Source organism: Sinohyriopsis cumingii, chromosome 3 (assembly GCF_028554795.1).
Source record: "Sinohyriopsis cumingii isolate HCF-2022 chromosome 3, ASM2855479v2, whole genome shotgun sequence".
Lineage (NCBI taxonomy): Eukaryota > Metazoa > Mollusca > Bivalvia > Unionida > Unionidae > Sinohyriopsis > Sinohyriopsis cumingii.
Genome location: NC_142963.1, coordinates 145,637,634 through 145,658,440, shown reverse-complemented (window position 1 = coordinate 145,658,440; position 20,807 = coordinate 145,637,634). Strand labels below are relative to the sequence as shown.

Below are 20,807 nucleotides of genomic sequence, written 5' to 3'. Positions count from 1 at the left end.
GAGGCTGATGCTAGGTTGAATGTTAAAGCATGACATCAGAAAACCTACCAGTCCTTGAAAAACTGGAGATATTTCTTGTGAGGAGGAAACATTGTAATGTGAAGGTGACTGAAGGTCAGTGTAGGCTGCCCAGTCAATGGAGGCTGCCCAGTCAATGTAGGCTGCCCAGTCAATGGAGGCTGCCCAGTCATCAGGCCTAACTTCATTCCTGACAAAAGTTATAGTCTCCATCTTGATAAACTTGTTTGAGGTATAAGGATCAATAATCAACCAAAACTTTCCATCAATATTTTGAAAAGAAGAAAAATCTAAGAGTGTATGGCCAGAGACTGGGTATTTAACAACCTCACTGCTGTAGAAGGGTGTTCACCTCTTCCTTCAAATGCATCAAATGTGACCAGTGCAAAAGCATGGGGGAAGAAGCTGGCCTGAGGATGTATCCAGAACTGAAGCCATTGTATTTCATTTATTATAGAGGAGACCCTACCTTTAAAAGATGGGTAGCTGAGCTGACTTTAGAAGTGTCCAGGACTACAACCATGTGAAGGTTGATCAGTGATAGTCTGCTGACAGTGCCATGAATATCAACAATGCACCATGGACATCAACAATGCACCACTGATATAAACAATGCACCATGGACATCAACAATGCACCATGGATATCAACAATGCACCATCGACATCAACAATGCACCATGGATATCAACAATGCACCATGGACATCAACAATGCACCACTGATATAAACAATGCACCATGGACATCAACAATGCACCATGGATATCAACAATGCACCATCGACTTCAACAATGCACCATGGACATCAACAATGCACCATGGACATCAACAATGCACCATTGATATCAACAATGCACCATGGATATCAACAATGCACCATGGACATCAACAATGCACCATGGATATCAACAATGCTTGCTTCGAGGTTTTGGCAACAACCTACAAAGAGCACTGTAGTGCAGCCAAAGTTTCCTCCTACAGAAGTCTGAAAAAGGCTGCAGAAAAAAAGGCAGGGCTAACTTTAAGTTCCATACAAGTCTGTGATGTGGATCTAGGACTCACAACATCAGCACTCATGGGCCTATGATGTGGTGGATAAAACGGGTGAGTGTTAATTCTACCTAGACTGGAACTTGGCATCTGATAGGTAAATGGAATTTTTTATGTGGATGAAGGTAGTTTTTGTCTTAAAAAGGTAAGCAGCATAATTGCATTGGTAACTTATTACTGATATTAAAATAAAAGTGTACGAAAAATGTGAAAAATTAGAATGCGAAGCAGTGACTTACTGTTTCAATAGTAATTATATGCCTAAGTGATGTTAAATTATTTTTCTTAATTATAATATATAATTATAATTCATAATTATAATACATAATTATAATACATAATACATAATTATAATATACATTTATAATTCAATATAATACATAATTATAAGGCATAATTATAATAATTATAATACATAGTAATAATTCATAATTATAATACATAATAATAATTCATAATTATAATACATTCATTCTCAATTTTATGATCATTATTTATGTTGAAAAAAAGTTTGCAACTGTACAAAAAGACATTTTTCAATATGAACACAAAAGCTAAAAATAATATAAAAGCTTAAACCTCAGATCTCCAAAGCACAAAACAAAGATTTTACCACAATATCAGTAGTATGGTTTCGATGCAAGGAAATACACAAAAAATGTTTACAACACTGCTCACCTCAGCAATGGCTCTGTCCCTTTCACCTTTGGATTCAAACTCATCAAATGGATGTCGACCTTCTGTTAGCATGACATACATTGTGAGACCGTAGGAAAACACATCTGCCTGGACAAAGATGATAAGGTTTGAATAAGTATTTTTACATGCATCAGAGTAATCTATTAAATATCCAGGTCAACTAGCAGAAGTGACCAAAGATCTTCACATATACAGTAATGTAATTATCTATAATCATGAAACTTCATTAAAAATGAAGAATGTAGCATATAAACACCATATCTAAAATGAAAACTTGACCTCAATGAGCCAATCTCACCTGGAAAGAGTAGTTTTCCTTCCTGGTGACCTGTGGAGCCCTGTAGCCCAGTGTCCCCTCCTGGGCTACTAGCCCATCCTCAGTGGAAAACCTTGAAATTCCATAGTCAGATATCTTGGCATTCACCTATAAAAAAATCTGATGTAGAAATATCTTGATTTTTTTAGATATATGTGACAGAATGTATAAATCAACTGATTTCATAATGTTAATGGACATCAAAATCTGTAGTGTTACTAAATCAACTTACATTTTATGTGATAGTGTCTACATATGCCTGGTATTATCAGATTTCCCATATGTGATGGTGTCTGCATATGTCTGGTATTATCAGATTTCCCATATGTGATGGTGTCTGCACATGTCTGGTATTATCAGATTTCCCATATGTGATGGTGTCTGCATATGTCTGGTATTATCAAATTTCCCATACATGAGGGTGTCAGCATGTCTGGTATCATCAGATTTCCATATGTGATGGTGACTGCATGTCTGGTATTATCAGATTTCCATATGTGATGGTCTCTACATATGTCTGGTATTATCAAAATTCCATATGTGATGGTGTCTGCATGTCTGGTATTATAAGATTTCTGTATGTGATGGTGTCTGCATGTCTGGTATTATCAGATTTCCATACATGATGGTGTCTACATATGTCTGATATTATCAGATTTCAGTATGTGATGGTGTCTGCATATGTCTGCTATTATCAAATTTCTGTATGTGATGGTGTCTACATATGCCTGGTATTATCAGATTTCAGTATGTGATGGTGTCTACATATGTCTGATATTATCAGATTTCCATACATGATGGTGTCTACATATGCCTGGTATTATCAGATTTCCATACATGATGGTGTCTACATATGTCTGCTATTATTAAATTTCTGTATGTGATGGTGTCTACATATGCCTGGTATTATCAGATTTCAGTATGTGATGGTGTCTGCATATGTCTGGTATTATCAAATTTCTGTATGTGATGGTGTCTGCATATGTCTGGTATTATCACATTTCCATATGTGATTGTGTATGCATTCGTCTGGTATTATCATATTTCTATATGTGATGGTGTCTGCATATGTCTGGTGACAGCAGGTTTTCCCTATTTGATGGTGTCTGCAAATTGATGATATAAGTTTTACCCCAATAACTATCTTAAAATCCCCTTCACATAAAACACATAATATAAGGTCAGGACATCTGCAAACTTAAACTCTGATTTCCGAGCATTTTTAAAACTTGCTGTAATATTTTATAGCCAATGTTTTTACTTAACATTGGGAAAAACCTTATGTTTCAGAATTCATTTATTTCTCTTAAATCATCTTGAGAAATGCAAAAACAATTAAACAAGACAAAAAAATGCTTATGCCAAAATCACTCTTAGACTGACCTCTCCTGTTTACCTCATCTCCCCTAACAGCTGTCCTATATTGTAATCAAAGACTCAAAAGCAATGATGGACCAACTTGTATCCCTATGTTATTTATAATACCTCAATAAATATCTTGCCTTCAACCTTAAAATCTTCAAATTACAACAGTAAGAAAATCAATTTACAACTTGCTGTGTACACATGTCAGCCATTGTGTACTTATTTCCAATTGCATTAGTAATAACCCAGCAAACATCGTTGCAATGATCATTGCAACTGTCGAATAATCCTGGTCCCCAGTCGATGGGTTATGACTAGTTTATACAATATTTCTAGAAAGATCACTCAAAAAAATACTGGGTGTTTTTGGTTAAAAAGTCTTTTTTCAAAAACAGTAGATGTCAACTATAAAACAGTAGCAGAAAGCTTTTCAAACAGTATTTTTTGTCCTTCCACCAGTAGAATCACATGTATTATTTTATTATTGATTGGGGTGCATTATGACATTTAATGCTTTGAAAAAAGAAAGGTAAATATACCTAACTTGAAAATTAAAAAAGAAACTTTTCAGATGCAAATCCAGTGAATTTAGTTTTTGGCAGGTATTTAAGATTATTTTTACCTACCTCTATGAATTTAATATTGATAAAAACTGTTAGGGAATGAAATGCCCAGAGTTCACAAGTAGCAGAGGTCAATTAAACATCCCAAATATCACTGAACACACATAATAATATTACTTGTATGTGTCATAGTGACCTACTTTTGTTTCATAATAAGAACCTATGCTTTTGTAATTATGGTAAATGCATGTTTTTCAAGTATTTAACCAGGTGAGGTAGAGAGCTTTGCTGAGCTTCTTTCCCCAGAGTTTAGGTATATCCTACTTTTATGACTGCCACTGACCATCAGTGTTTTATATCTGTTAAACCTGTACAATCCTTAACACAAAAAACAGCTGTGCAAAATTTCCTGCATAAAGAAGTCATCTGTGATTAGAGACCATTCGTCTTTTTTTCAAAAAATTGAATACTACTGTTAAATGATTTAAAGTTCTGACTTACAGTCTCATTAAGGTTGGTGCTGAAGATGAGGACATTGTCTGGCTTCATGTCTCGGTACACAATCCTCAAACGATGTAGGTACATCAAACCCTCAGCCACCTGCAAATTACATGCTCCATATAGAGTAACAAAACTTATCAACATTTTCATGACATTCGATAATTTTTTAAAATAATTTTGGTTTTAATAGCACTGTAGACACTTTATTGACTATATCATGCTGTGGAAATTGCAGCTAAATGGATTTCCAAATTACACACCAAGGCAGCTGACCTGGGATGGCATGAGTGAGTACTGAACCTGTAATCCATGGACTACAAGTATGATGCTCAAGCAACCAAGCTACCATGGATCCCAACATTCAGCAAATAGCTGTATTAGATTCCTATCATTCACTAAAGTGTTTCCATAAAACTCCTCTCAGATGATGTAATTCCTGGTAAGAAGTCATTTCATCCTGACCCGATATATTTAACACTGAGAGAATCGAAGTGAGTTAAAACCAAAATTAAATTTTTTTTTCAGTTTCTCAACTATTCCCGAAACCACTGTCAATTGTAAGCAATCTATATCTATCTGTGTCTCCTGTATATCTTTAAAGAAGGTAGAAGCAGTAGAAGAAAGATGTACCTGCAAAGCAATTCTGTGTTGCAGCAACCTAGTTTTGCATTGCCCCGATTTATGTAATGCACCAAGGGTACCACAGGGTGCCAATTCTAAGACAATGATGGGTGGCCGAACACAAACTCCAACAAGAGAAACAACACTGGGATGATTCAGGCATCGTAGAATTGCTGCCTGAAATTTATTTCAAAAGAAAAAGATCAGATTACAACATTCTTACAAAATTAATCCAACATTATCTCTTTCACACATTAAAATTTTTAAACAGTTGTGTACATCTCAAAATTATACTTAAACATATTCCATTTTGAAGTCACTATTTTAATTGATGTTTGAGTTGTACAATATTACTTAGTGAACATGCACAGCTATATGGCTGGGATAAACATAATTGCCACCTTTTCTAAGAAAAGCATCAGGATAATAACTGATTTACTTTACAATTGTGTAACAGTAATAGTTTTCAGTATGTAGTTTGCAAACTTTTAATCAAAACTAAAGCATTTGTCAAAACCCTTCATACATCAAACATCAACATCCAGAACTACATTTGTGTTTGTAACACACATATTCCATACTTACCCACTGCAACTAAAAAATGCAAGTCAATTTTTTTATACAAACTTTGAAAATTTTATATAATAAAGGCATGAAAACTGATTGTGTCATCCACAACATATATGATTACCTAATTTCATTTGTCTGTGTTAAACAGTTTTTATTTAATTGTATAACTGCAGTACAAACACATATTTTTTAAAAATGTGGCATGCTCGAAACTTTGGAAACCTTTACCTCTTGTCGGAGCAGTTTCAGCGGAGGATCATCAGCTATCTCCTTGAAAACTTTTACTGCTACAGCCTGAAACATAAATGATCATAAATGGGTCAATGCAAGAATATTGTCCCTTCTGTAAACTATCTCAAATGTTTTGGCCATGACAGCATCACCAGCATGTCTGCATGATAATGATGTGCCTTTTGACTAAATATAAATCTGGAACTTTTTACCAGCTTAACAATTTGTACAATTAAATAAAGATGCCTAAATAAATGAAGTAAAAATATTTTTCATACCGGAGACCATGATCCAAGATTATATACATTTTGTCAGTCAACATTTATGTGGTATTTACTAATTAGAAGTTTTTCTTAGGCATCTTACATATCATGATTTAATATATGATTATCTCCCTTGCTTCAGAGCTTAATATTTTACTGTTTGTACACAAGTTATAAGTAGTTAAATATATTTATGCCATGATATTGTCCAAATCAGGGAAGTTAAAAGGTATTATTAATGAAGTAATATATTTCAGCTAAATTTTCTAATCAATCATTTTTAAGATAAACATCTGATTTTCTTCATCAAAAAGTCAAGATGATTTATGGTTTAAGCTATTATGTTAATTAGAAGACATATAATTAATATTCCCAAACCAGAGAATGGCCATACCTTGTCTTTGTATGTGCCGTTGTACACATGTCCAAATCCACCATCACCAAGCTGGTTATCAGTGCTTAAAAAAAAGAGAAAAAAAGAATTGCTCTCAGGGTTTAGATAGCTAAATAGTTTACCATTTCTTTTCGTAGGTTAATGTAGCAAATGTATTGGAAGAAAATAACCCTGTATAAACTATCTTCCAACATTTGTATCACTTAAATTTGAAGTAGTCTAATTTTTTAACAGTCTGGAGAAGAAAAAAACAACTGATTCTAATGATAATCGCCCAATTATAATTTCAGCCGATATACTCAGCAGCTTGTATCCCCAATACCAATTTTAAAAATGAAACATCAAGGATATAACAAAGGTACAAAACTTACTCATTTCATACACTGAATTTTAATTTCTAACTCAACTGTCACCAAGTGGTCCCTAACATTGTCATTTTCTCATTGTTTCAAACCAAATGGAAGTTTTCAATGTTTACAAGGGGCCTGCTCGCTGTCATTTTCTGAATTCTGGTAGAGTTTATTTTCATTGAAGGGGTGGATGCAAATCCTTCATATACATAGAAGGTAAATACCATGACATCTGCCTCCAGTGTATATAATACCTAATTCTAATATTTCAAATAAGTTATTTTAAACAAAATGGGAAAAAATATGCCCTTACATCTCAGAGTTATGAAAGTTAACAAAATTATCTAGAGTTTATGGAACGTTATGAACATCACTTCTATTGTGTCAATAACATGTACTTGCCTGAACAAATATGGACACCATGTTAGTCCTGAAGTTCTGTTAGGTTGTTGTTGTTGTTGTTGGGTTTAACACCATTTTTCAGCACATGATAGGCTATGCATGGCGGCCAGTATTAATGGTGGAGGAAGAACCCAGGAAAATGCCAAGAAGAACCGCCGACCCACAAGAAGCTAGTGACAAGCTTTCTCACATACCCACATTGGCCGAATCGAACCCATGCAGACAGAGGTGAGATGGCAGTGATCAGTAACGGAGAGCACTTTAGACCACTCGGCCACTCGGGGCCCCACCAAAGAGATGGAGAAACAAAATTGTCAGTGTATAAGACCATATTTATTCAGGGCTGTTTTTATTTGTAGCTTTTGCAAAGAGAAAAAAGACTGCATTTTCAGTTACCCAATGATTGTGATAATCCTTATGTAAAATAGCGTTAAACCCCACAAGAACAACAACAACTCTCTTTGTCTCTCTCTCTCTCTCTCACACACACACACACACACTCATGCATATTAACTAAAACATGATTTCAAGCTCTTTATTTTTTATTGCAATTTGATAATGAGATTATTGTTGCTGTAAAACTATAAGTTGCACTTAATTTCTTGACAATGTGGCCTCATATCGTTGCATACAATTTACCAATAAATAATACCTATAACTAATACATGTTCAAACCACCTTAATCATTTTGCCAAAATTACACAACATCACAGCTACATATGCTCTAAATGAAGATGAGCTTGCACACTGAGACATAATCATCTCTCTCTCTCGTTCACTAAAAACAACATAAATCTTTGAGTACTTTTATTTTTATTGTAATTAGACTCTTGAGTTGAGAGCAGAATGAGACAGAAAATATATGTTTACTTTGTATGTTTGTACCATTAGGTTGTCAAGTAGTATGTGTACTATAGAACATGTTCAGGTACGATCCCTTTATTTTTCATACATGGTCAGTACCACAAAATGATAATTATTCATTTTACATATAATTTTTTGTACACTGAAATTAATCATAATTTTTTCGTGTACGAAAAATTACATGAAATATGGTAAATTTAATCTTCACAGAGTAACAAACTCAGCCAATCAAGAACAAGATTACATCATAAATATGCATAGACCTTGTTCATAATCAAACTCATCAAACATCTTGATGGTATAAGACTATTTAATAACTTGATCAAAATCTATTCATAAATAGTGCTGCTAGCATTGATAAACTCAGCCAATCAAATGCAAGATCACCTCATTAATACTTCTGAAACTCTCTCAATATTGAACTCGGGCCCCAAGTGGCCATGTGTTTTAAAGCACTCATCATTCCAGATCACTGCCATCTCACCTCTGTCTGCGTGGGTTCGAGTCTCAGGCTAGGTTAACGTTAGTACGTGAGAAAGCCTGCCAGTAGCTTCTCTTGGATTGGTGGTTCTTCCTGGGTTCTTCCTCCACCAGTTATACTGGCTGCCATATAAAGCCTATCTTGTGTTGAAAAATGGCATTAAACCCTACAACAACAGCAACATCAATATTGAACTCAACCAAGATCTTATGATACGGACGCACATTCCATGTTTGTTTAAAATCGGACCAGAAATGTGACATCAAGAGTGGTAACAATCTCACACAATGAGGTGCAAAATCACCTCATCATTATATATGGGTATCATTCATCATCAGCCACGTCCGAGATCATGATGATACAAGCCTACATTTTGGGATTGATCGGAATCAGATCAGAAATATGGCAAATGGAATAGTGACATGTTCAGTCAAAGATGCAAGATCACCTCAATAGAGTATGGATCTGGCTAATTATCAAACTGATCTGAGATACTGATATAAGTCAATATTCCAAGTTTGATCATGTGAGAAATATGGCTTCCAGTGTATTAATAATTTCAGCCAATCAGCTGCAAGATCACATCATTAACATGCATAGACCTTACTCTGTACATGTGTGTTTGTGTGTGTATGAATTGGATTTTTAATGTAGCTTTAACAATCTGAGTCATATCGCTATGTGTGGCAGTTTATATGGATGTCTAGCACTGGGGCATCATGCCATATAATAATAATAATAATAATAATAATAATAATAATAATGACTTTATTTAAAGAGGGTGACACAATTAGTTGCATGGAACTAATCCTCCTTGTGGCCCTCTATTTATGCCTATTTACATTCAAAGTACAGATGGACAGATAACTGACACAGGGCCATAAAATAAACCCATTTTGACTTAATAGAAAGGTGAACAAACAAGGTGCATATTCATATAAATCATCCCCTGCATCAAATGAATCTTGCTGATTCAAGCTTGTGTGGACAGAATTTGAAGCTGTTACTCACTGGTTGCAAGTCCAAGCAAATGACCAAGCCAACAATTGGAGGAAACAAATATGACTGTAATTTACTTCTCATTAAGATGCATCAATGAAATGCTTGATCTGTCAATGTACAATTTTCATGTCCAGGGTGTGTGTGATTTTGATTTTTAACGTAGCTGTAAAAAAATTTCAGTCATATCGCTACAATGTCTGCAGTGTGGCAGTTTATAGTGATGTCTAGCACTGGGGCATCATGCCGCAGACATGTAGCATGATGTCCCACCCAGTCACATTATCCTGACACCAGGCCGAACAGTCCTAACACTAACCTCTTAATGCTGAGCGCCAAGTGAGGCAGCTATTAGTATCATTTTTGTAAGTCTTTGGTATGTCTGCAGTGTGGCAGCTTATAGTGATGTCTAGCACTGGGGCATCATGCCGCAGACATGTAGCATGATGTCCCACCCAGTCACATTATCCTGACACCAGGCCGAACAGTCCTAACACTAACCTCTTAATGCTGAGCGCCAAGTGAGGAACTATTAGTACCATTTTTGTAAGTCTTTGGTATGACTCGGCCAGGGATCGAAACCACAACCTCCCACATCCAAGGTAGGCACTCTAACCACTTTGCCACTGGAGCTGTTTCATGTCCAGGTAAAACAGGGTCCAAGAAATATGGCTGAAAATGCAAAAGTCACTTAAGTATGAAATTTCGACACTGTTTCTACCTTTGGCCGTGTTAATTTTTTTTAGTTGTGTCCACATAGAAATTTTCACAAGTGTAGGTGAAATTCTTTCAAGTATATAACATAGGAACATGCACACAAAAGTAAATGTGAACAAATGCACAAAAAACTGAATGGCCAAAATAATATCTCCCCTCCAAACTTTACTGCAAAAAAAACAAACAATTAACAAGTATTAAATTATTTTCAGAAAATAAATTGTACCCTTCCATTTATATAATACTGAACCCCAAAGCAATATTTTCAGATTTGGGTAGCCATAAAAAATATTATTTATTTTCAAAAATTTTTAAATACATTTTAGGATATTAACCAGGAACAGCACACTGGCATGATGTAAAGCCAAAACAATCAAAGCTGATGTGACAGTTAATTTCTAAGGTCAAATACAAAATAAATTGCACTCAAACATTGAAGTTAGTATTTATTCTGTATACAAATTCCGTCTAGTAATAAAAGGCTAGTTTCTAAATGTTTAGTTGGCTAACTTCATGCATTGTAACATGGTCATCTTATAATAATGTATTATGAAATATTATATGAAAAACAACAGAACTAGCAAAGACCAAGAAAAGATATCATATACTGCACATTCCTGAAAAATGGCATTAAACCTCATAAATTGCACGTACCTTTCCACAAAATTAAGTTTTCCATAATCTAGCTGAATCTGGGGTTCCAAATCATTTAGAGCAATGTCTGGAGCCTGAAATTAAAAATGGAGTTAGGTTTACTCAAACACTGTGTTGAAGACATGGCATTATACAAATGCACTGCCACCTGTAGAATGTGACCGGTTACCATGATTTTTGGGCAAAATATGCATTTTGACACTGCTATGAATAATCCCATCACAAAAACAAATATGAACACATATGCCCTTGATTTAATCATTAATGCCCTTGATTTAATCATTAATGCCCTTGATTTAATCACTACTGCCGTTGATTTAATTTTTGGAAACATGGGTACTGAAGAAGATCCACAGACAAAGTGCAGATTGTTCTTAATAAAACTGCAATTAATCACAATACTGCAAAACCAGAGACTACAAAACATGAATGACTTTAATTTAATCCATTGAAACTAGGTCTGCTTAGAAAGTGAAGAATGTTCTAAATAAAAATATGTAATACAGGCTGTGTCAGCTGATATACGCTGTAAATCTGTATGCATCACTAACTGCCACTGCAGTGCTTAAGTCATGTGAATAACCACTGAGATTAACCATGCATTCCTTTATAGGGAATAGTCACACTGAGATTATGCCATGCATTCCTTTACAGGGAATAGTCACACAGAGATTAACCATGTATTCCTTTATAGGGATTTGTCACATTGAGATTAACCATGCATTCCTTTATAGGGAATAGTCACAATGAGATTAACCATGCATTCCTTTATAGGGAATAGTCACACTGAGATTATGCCATGCATTCCTTTACAGGGAATAGTCACACAGAGATTAACCATGCATTCCTTTATAGGGAATAGTCACATTGAGATTAACCATGCATTCCTTTATAGGGAATAGTCACACTGAGATTATGCCATGCATTCCTTTATAGGGAATAGTCACACTGAGATTATGCCATGCATTCCTTTACAGGGAATAGTCACACTGAGATTATGCCATGCATTCCTTTACAGGGAATAGTCACAGAGATTAACCATGCATTCCTTTATAGGGATTTGTCACATTGAGATTAACCATGCATTCCTTTATAGGGAATAGTCACACTGAGATTAACCATGCATTCCTTTATAGGGAATAGTCACACTGAGATTATGCCATGCATTCCTTTATAGGGAATAGTCACACAGAGATTAACCATGCATTCCTTTATAGGGAATAGTCACACTGAGATTAACCATGCATTCCTTTATAGGGAATAGTCACACTGAGATTAATCATGTTTCTTTATAGGGAATAGTCACACTGAGATTATGCCATGCATTCCTTTATAGGGAATAGTCACACTGAGATTAACCATGCATTCCTTTATAGGGAATAGTCACACTGAGATTATGCCATGCATTCCTTTATAGGGAATAGTCACACAGAGATTAACCATGCATTCCTTTATAGGGAATAGTCACACTGAGATTAACCATGCATTCCTTTATAGGGAATAGTCACACTGAGATTATGCCATGCATTCCTTTATAGGGAATAGTCACACTGAGATTATGCCATGCATTCCTTTACAGGGAATAGTCACACTGAGATTATGCCATGCATTCCTTTACAGGGAATAGTCACACAGAGATTAACCATGCATTCCTTTATAGGGATTTGTCACATTGAGATTAACCATGCATTCCTTTATAGGGAATAGTCACACTGAGATTAACCATGCATTCCTTTATAGGGAATAGTCACACTGAGATTATGCCATGCATTCCTTTAAAGGGAATAGTCACACAGAGATTAACCATGCATTCCTTTATAGGGAATAGTCACATTGAGATTAACCATGCATTCCTTTATAGGGAATAGTCACACTGAGATTAACCATGTTTCTTTATAGGGAATAGTCACACTGAGATTATGCCATGCATTCCTTTATAGGGAATAGTCACACTGAGATTAACAGGGCATGCATTCCTTTATAGGGAATAGTCACACTGAGATTAACCATGCATTCCTTTATAGGGAATAGTCACACTGAGATTAACCATGCATTCCTTTATAGGGAACAGTCACACTGTGATTAACAATGCATTCCTTTATAGGGAATAGTCACACTGAGATTAACCAGGCATGCATTCCTTTATAGGGAATAGTCACACAGAGATTAACCATTCCTTTATAGGGAATAGTCACAAAGAGATTAACCATGCATTCCTTTATAGGGAATAGTCACAAAGAGATTAACCATGCATTCCTTTATAGGGAATAGTCACACTGAGATTAACCATGCATTCCTTTATAGGGAACAGTCACACTGTGATTAACAATGCATTCCTTTATAGGGAATAGTCACACTGAGATTAACCAGGCATGCATTCCTTTATAGGGAATAGTCACACTGAGATTAACCATGCATTCCTTTATAGGGAATAGTCACACTGAGATTAACCATGCATTCCTTTATAAGGAATAGTCACGTACATATATATAGTCAGTTCAAAGGTTTCTATTATTTCTTTATTGTTTGTGAAAACACGAATAATGCTGATAATGTCATCTGGTCATAACAAAAGATCTTTTTAAATGTGCATTCAAGTATATAATCTTGTCATTGGAATGCAATGGATGAAATGAGGTCTTGGTATTCATCTTTAATACATATATAAGTGAAAATCATTTTTTGGATTTGACATTCATTGTCAACCCTTTACCTCATGTAAGCGCCTCTGGAAGCCTCTACCCTATTCTCAATGGAAGTACCTTTGGATGCCTCTACCCGATTTGCATTGAAGCAGCTTTTGATGCCTAAACACCATTCTCATTGAAGCACCTCTTGATGCCTGCTGTAAACATCAGCCATTTTGAGCTGGTTTTCGTAGTGCCAAATGCAGGGAAAACCCCCTATTAGATTCTATATTCGTTGATGTGACTGACCATTACGTCAGATCACATAGTCACTGTTTAAGATCTAGTTGTAATCTGCTATTTAAAGTAACTGGATCGTATTCTCCACTCTCCAAAATGAAAGCCATGGATTTCGTTCAGTACTTTCTTGAGTTTGCACAATTAGAATCACTACTATGAAAGCTTCAATAACTTAGGTAAAGGCTCTGATATTGATGTAATCAACAATTAGATTTTTAAAACTAAATTATCAAATTCAGATGATTTATTGATGGCTAGATGTAGACAAAGAATTTTGAGTATGTGAAATGACAGCTACAGTTGGTCACATGGCTTCACTGGCTTGATGGAGACCAAGTTCTCTCAAGATTTTAAAGCACATAAAAAAATTCTTCCATGAAAAATAATTATACAGTTTTAACAATCGGATTTTACTCTTAAATCTTTCATGTACCAAAACTTTTAAATGGTTAAAATTGATGTTAAACATACCATAGTCTACACTGCTTAACAGTTAACAGGCAGGCCTATGTGTATGGGATCAAATAGGAAACAGATGTTCTATTTATAGTGCACTGCACTGTGTAGCTCTGGTACATATATTATCAACTGGCTAAAAAGCCATACACTCTATGAGGTAAAGGGTTAAAGGGTTACATTGTTTGTCATTTTTTGGGGGGATGTTATGGTGATTACAGCCCACACACCAAACCATCATTTGTTCACCCTAGTGCAGCTAGTTACGCCCTTTGTTTATATCACTGGTGAATTAAGTAAGCCTAAATTGGCAGTCATATCTAAATAAATTTATTCTGTTTCTCGATGTGTTAATGTCTTTTGATTTCATTCAATGGTATATACGATCAAAACCAGAAGAGTCAATAATTACAATTAACCAAAATAATATTAATCCCTTGATTACAGTGGCAGAACCTCCAATGAAAAAGAGAACAATTCAAAAGAATTAATGTAATCAAAAGTAAAGTTAATGGACAGGATACAAAATATTAGTTAATTTTACAACTCATGTGCTAATATACATGTTGGATTCAAACAAAATTGTTTTCAGATGCAATATTATAAAAAGAACTACGAATAAAGAATACAATACATGTACAGTGATCGTAGCTTTTTTCCTCATTACATCAGTTTAATTATGACCTTCAAAACTGGTCTTTTGTACAAACCTGTTATGAGAGACTACCTGTATGAGACTGCATCTTGTTGGCAGAAGGGGTGGTCTCTCAAGGAAGGTTTTACTGCATCTTTGCAATCGAAGGTTTCAATATGATAACGTTATCTAAACCTTGGCAGATTGAACAGATAGTCTAGTGCTTTGTCCTAGCAACATCTATTGGATTTCATGAGTTGGAGCCATTAATATGTAATGCCAACTAACCAATAACAGCGGTGCATTGTACATCGGCAAAAAATGGTGGAGGTAATTGATTTAAAAAGGATATTTTGTAAGTGTAACATCAAAAGTATGACTATGTACCAGAGGGAAGCCATTACAGGTCTATTTGAGTGAAAGGTATTTGTACAAACACAGACCAACAGTGGAACATTGCATATTTATCAGTCCATTAAAGTTGTGTGCTACTCTTGTCTTGATCATGTAGGAACAGTGTTCAAAAAATTTGAACAACTTAATTTTGATTGGATGCTTGCCACCACATCCAATGAAATTCACAGACCCGAAGCACAGAAATATCACATGGGAACCTTGGCTAGCAAAAATGGTTTTACTGTATCAATCAATTAGGTTATACTCTACAGAGTGTTGGTTGTTTACCTCTGACCAGCTGTACCCTCCCAAACCAAAATGCATGCTTACCACAAGTTTGCAGCAAGCTTGCAACAAGCTAGTTGAAGCTGCTCAAGCTAGCAAGGGTGCTCTCACAAGCTTGCAAAAGGAATTTCTCCAAGTCTGCAAGGTTGCTAAATCTCAAATTCAAGCTTGCAGAAGGAAACTTTCCAAGTCGGCAAGGTTAGAAAATGTAAAATTCAAGCTTGCAAAAGAAATTTTTCTCATTAAGTCTGCAAGATTGCAAAATCTAAAATTCTACATAAGCCTGCATGCAAGCTTGCAGTATAATTTAATCAGTCATGAAAGTTGAAAGTTGGCAGCTAGCTATAGCTCCTGCATGAGATCATGCAGTACCTGTTGAAATGTTGAATATACATTTTGACTATATATCATGTGCAGTAACAAAAAAGTCAAATTTAAATGTTATTTTTTTTTTTGATTCATAGCATCTGATAATGCACTCTAGTTAAATATATGTATATATATTTTCAATTCTTACAGAAATGCTAAACATTTGTACTTAGCTGCTACATACATAAAATGTATTATTCCAACATTTCTCTGTCTGAACTTAAATAGGAACATTATTCATATATATTTCAGATTAAACTAATTTCTTGTCCTTGTTTAATATAAAATGTAATTTATTTCTACAAATATCCTTTTTTTCCAATTTAATGATATATCTTGTTTAACATATCAGCCAGGTTAGATAAACAATTGAGCTTTTTGCATACAAAAGAAATTCTTTAAGTAATTGTACACTGAACTGGCTATTTTGTCAGTGAGTGACATGGATTATAATCATAAAATAACTATTGCTTGCCTTTTATGTTTCTAAAAATACAAATATTTCAATCTACAGGTAAAACAATTTTAAACTACACAAAAACTTGTCCTTACAAATACACATAACCAGTATATTATCAAACCCATCCCATACAATGTTTACTATAGAACTAATTCAATCACTTTCCACAGTATTAGGTCTTAGTATGATATTATCTTTTAAAAAAAATAATAAATAAACCCAGACCAACAATGTTTTCAAGAGGTATAGCTACAAAATGATCAATTTCCCAGTATAAATGTGAATCAAACATGCATGAACCAATGTGGTTTCATCTACAAATGCTCATTTTTCATCTTTTGTGAATTTATTTACAATTGCAAAGAATGAAGGAGTGCATCTGCAGTCATTCATCAAGCAGCAGTACAGTGGATAAACTTTAATGTAGAACATATATGGAAGACTGAATAAAGAATTCCATTTAGTAAAATCCTGTAAAATAGATAGTAATTGCTGATTGCAAAGTTATTTACAGACTAACTTAATATAGCAAGATATCTGATGTCAAGTACTTGTAAATGCTATTTACTGACTGTACCATCAAATATAGTCTCAGTAACTCTTGTAATATTAACTTCTGGCATTGAGTTTTTCAGCTTTGTCAATTTTGCTTGTTGAAAAAGAAATCAAATCAAACCATGGAAGATGAAATGTGATTTTCCACAACAGAGATTTAATTTGGTATTGAGTCATTAAAGGCGGTTACTTCCACTGTTTACAGTCAGCAGACTGGTTTACAAACTCTAAATATACATACAACATATTTGAGTCGCAAGAACACAAAACAACCATTGTAGCATTGCATTAAAAATTAAGCGCAATTTTCTAAGATGAACTGTCACAATTTAGCACATTAATTCTGTACATTTCATTGCCTGCTGAAGCAATAATTGTGCAGTAACAGATCCTATAACCCAAGAGATAAATGGAAGTCATGGAGTTATCATGTTGGTGAGTAAACTCAAGAGTGTTTATTTTGCAGTTTTTGGGATTGTAGATTGGCGGTAGTGTTCTGTTTCACTTTTACAATTTAAAATTGCAGCAATTGATGCAGTGCTGTTAGTTATCGACAATAGGGTTGTGAGATTATAAAATTAAATGCATGCTTGTGAATCTCATTTCCGTTGTTCTTAGGGTCTTTCTTTCCTCTTGCATATCAGATTCAACAATTGTTCAGTGGTTGTTACATTTAATTCTTTTCATTCTCAAAGAAGATGGCAGTTATTTTATTTCAAAATTTCATAAGGTATTTTGTATTGTTTAAAACTCTGAAATGCCATTCAAAATGGATGGTAAAACAAAAATTTAGGAGCTCATTAGAGGATGATCTTGAAATAACACTTACTGATATTCTTTTGACTTGATAAGTGATTTGGGAACTAAAAATGAAATACTTTTGCCAAAGAGGTAAATACTCAGGTTTTTTTTCTCCTGGTTACATAGTACATGTTGCTGTAATCCATTTCAATGGATGATACCTGAATCACATCAGAAGCAGAGTAGGATGCAGAATTTTATTCTAAGGATTTTGTTTAGAGGAGGTTGTTCAGAGTAATTCAAATGGCAAACATTCTTGTTTCACCTAATAGTTTATCATTTTGACAGATGAGAGAAGGAACCTAACCATTTGACACTGGCCTCTCCCAAATGGATTTCTTCATGGAAGTAAATTTGTAGATCATTTCTAAAGCCATAAAGAACAAAAGTATAAACAGTTTACTCACATATATTCATATGCTCTTATATTTTTATCTGATTAAATATTAAATGATTTGATGACTTCATTTATTTCTTTCAGTAACAGTGACAGTAAGATCTCATGCTAATTAATGTTCACCATATATTAACATTTTCATTTTAATATTTAATATTACATACCTTTTGCAAATCAAGGGCTAGACAAATGGAGGTAAGTGACCATGTATAGAATAATTTAATCGATGCCATATCCGTTCTTCTGATGCAGCTAGCTAGGTCAGCTTTGTTTGCAAGCTTGAGCAAGCTTGTAATTAGTAAGTTTGCCGCAAGCTTACATGACAAGCTCATGCAAGCTTGCCAATAGCAAGCTTACCTATTACAAGCTTGTCATGGTTTCAAATCTAAACTTGCAACAAGCTTATATAACAAGCTTGCAGCAATCTTACAAATAAGCTTGTGATTTTGGTTTGGGTTATAATTATCTCAATGACAATAAACTGTATAAACTGCCCATGGGTGATACAATTTAAATTATCTCAATGACAATAAACTGTACAAACTGCCCATGGGTGATACAATTTAAATTATCTCAATGACAATAAACTGTACAAACTGCCCATGGGTGATACAATTTAAATTATCTCAATGACAATAAACTGTACAAACTGCCCATGGGTGATACAATTTAACCATGAAGCTACATGATTCAGAACTAACTAGCATATATCACAGTGTGAAAATCTCTCTCTCTCTTTCAGAACATGTACTGCAATTTGTGTTTTGTAATTCAAGACTGTAATTTGGGGGTCAAAAATCACGTTCTTTACATGATCTGGCTGATTTGAGAGAGACAGAGAAAAAGTGAAAGAATACACTTAAGAAGTTAAGTTATTGGTGTTACCAGTTGCGCTATAGGCACATTTCCTTTATGCTGCGGACAAAATATCTCGTCACTGTTTTGTATCTGATGCATCAATTCATCTAAGTTAAATGTCTGGCAAGACCTTCCTTCCTGCTGCTGGTCCTGGTCTGAAATAATTTCATTTTGTAACACATATTATCAAATGTATATTTGCCAATGCTGCAGTTTTTAGCCTTGAATTTCTGGCACCTGACTTGAAATAAGAAAACTAAAAGCAAATTTATCCATCTGCTCCTCATATTTAATAACTGACTACCTTGAATGGCAAATGACCTCCCCATCTTTAATTATTCTCTAATGTAAGTAACAGCACTGCATGCCTGACTTTAAAAAGCACTGACCAGTAGGTCACAGTTACCAAGACTTTGATTTTTAAATCCACATGCAACAAGTTCTGTTCTTTCCAAAATGCAGACAATTCATTACATTTGTTGAGAAAATATAGTCCTGACCATAAGATTATAGCTATAAACCAATTATCTTTACTGGCTATTGTAACCTTGAACTTTAGGCTGTCAAATGCATCATCATTAGCTTATTTACTTCCCATATCATGCTGTTCCACTTAAACATACATGTCACCAGCAAAGACAGAAAAACTATATGATGGGTACTCTGATTTCTGAGACTGCTCCGATGGCCTAGTGGTTTGAGCATCTGCCTTGGATGCGGGGGGTCATGGGTTCAAACCCTGGCTGAGTCATACCAAAGACTTATAAAAATGGTACTAGCAGCTGCCTCGCTTGGCACTTAGCATTAAGAGGTTAGTGTTAGTACTGGTCAGCCTGGTGTCAGGATAATGTGACTGGTCGGGACATGATGCTACATGTTTGCAGCATGATGCCCCAGTGCTAGACATCACTATAAACTGCCACACTGCAGACATTGTAGTGATATAACTGAAAAGTTGTTAAAGCTACATTAAAAGTCGAAAAAACATACACACTCTGATTTCTCCTGCCAGTACATTGTATAACTGCAGATCTGGGTCTGTGCAGTTTGCAGTTGGACTCTACTTATTAGCAAGTATAAATGATAATTGTTTTATCTATTCAGTTCTAATATATGTTGAATAAAGCTTTTAAAATGGGCCCAGGATCAATTTTTTTCTACCCCTACCTGGACATAGTGAGCAGGGTACTCGTCTCTCCAACAACTGTCGACCAAGTATGGGGTCAAGGCTAGTTAGTCCAGGGTACCATTCTTCTATCAGTCCATCAATATGATCGACGATGTAGCCCAGTAACCTGGAAAAGTTGTCCTAGATACATGTAGTAATTCTGGTTAGATGTAAGTCCTCTACCTTGATAACTTGCAAGAAACACATGCCAACCCCCCATCCCCGAGAGGTATATGTATAATTATTGATATTATAAGTGGCAAAAAAGCGTAATTTGGGTGTAAAAGGGGTAATCTACACATTACATGTCAGAATTACAGCACGTGAAAAAGATACATTTTTACTACTAGCCTGGTTCAGTAGCAGGTAAAAATTCTTGTCACAAGGGCAAAATCCATATGGGTTAGAACCAGAATACAAACACAAAATATACTGAAAAATT

At 34.8% G+C, this 20,807-nt stretch overlaps 1 protein-coding gene across 6 annotated transcripts in view; it reads right to left on the bottom strand.

Annotated features, from left to right (window-relative positions):
• Positions 1-20,807, bottom strand: part of LOC149804074 (leucine-rich repeat serine/threonine-protein kinase 2-like) — a 327,016-nt gene that overhangs the window by 46,745 nt on the left and 259,464 nt on the right. For all 6 annotated transcript variants that reach the window (XM_089953980.1, XM_089953981.1, XM_089953986.1 and 3 more), the window contains 9 exons: positions 20,365-20,492; positions 19,225-19,352; positions 11,060-11,133; positions 6,593-6,656; positions 5,933-5,998; positions 5,144-5,311; positions 4,514-4,612; positions 2,067-2,192; positions 1,748-1,855 (listed from right to left, as the gene is read on the bottom strand). In XM_089953980.1, coding sequence (XP_089810106.1) covers positions 1,748-1,855; positions 2,067-2,192; positions 4,514-4,612; positions 5,144-5,311; positions 5,933-5,998; positions 6,593-6,656; positions 11,060-11,133; positions 19,225-19,352; positions 20,365-20,492 — 961 coding nt within the window. The remainder of the gene's footprint in view (positions 1-1,747; positions 1,856-2,066; positions 2,193-4,513; positions 4,613-5,143; positions 5,312-5,932; positions 5,999-6,592; positions 6,657-11,059; positions 11,134-19,224; positions 19,353-20,364; positions 20,493-20,807) is intronic.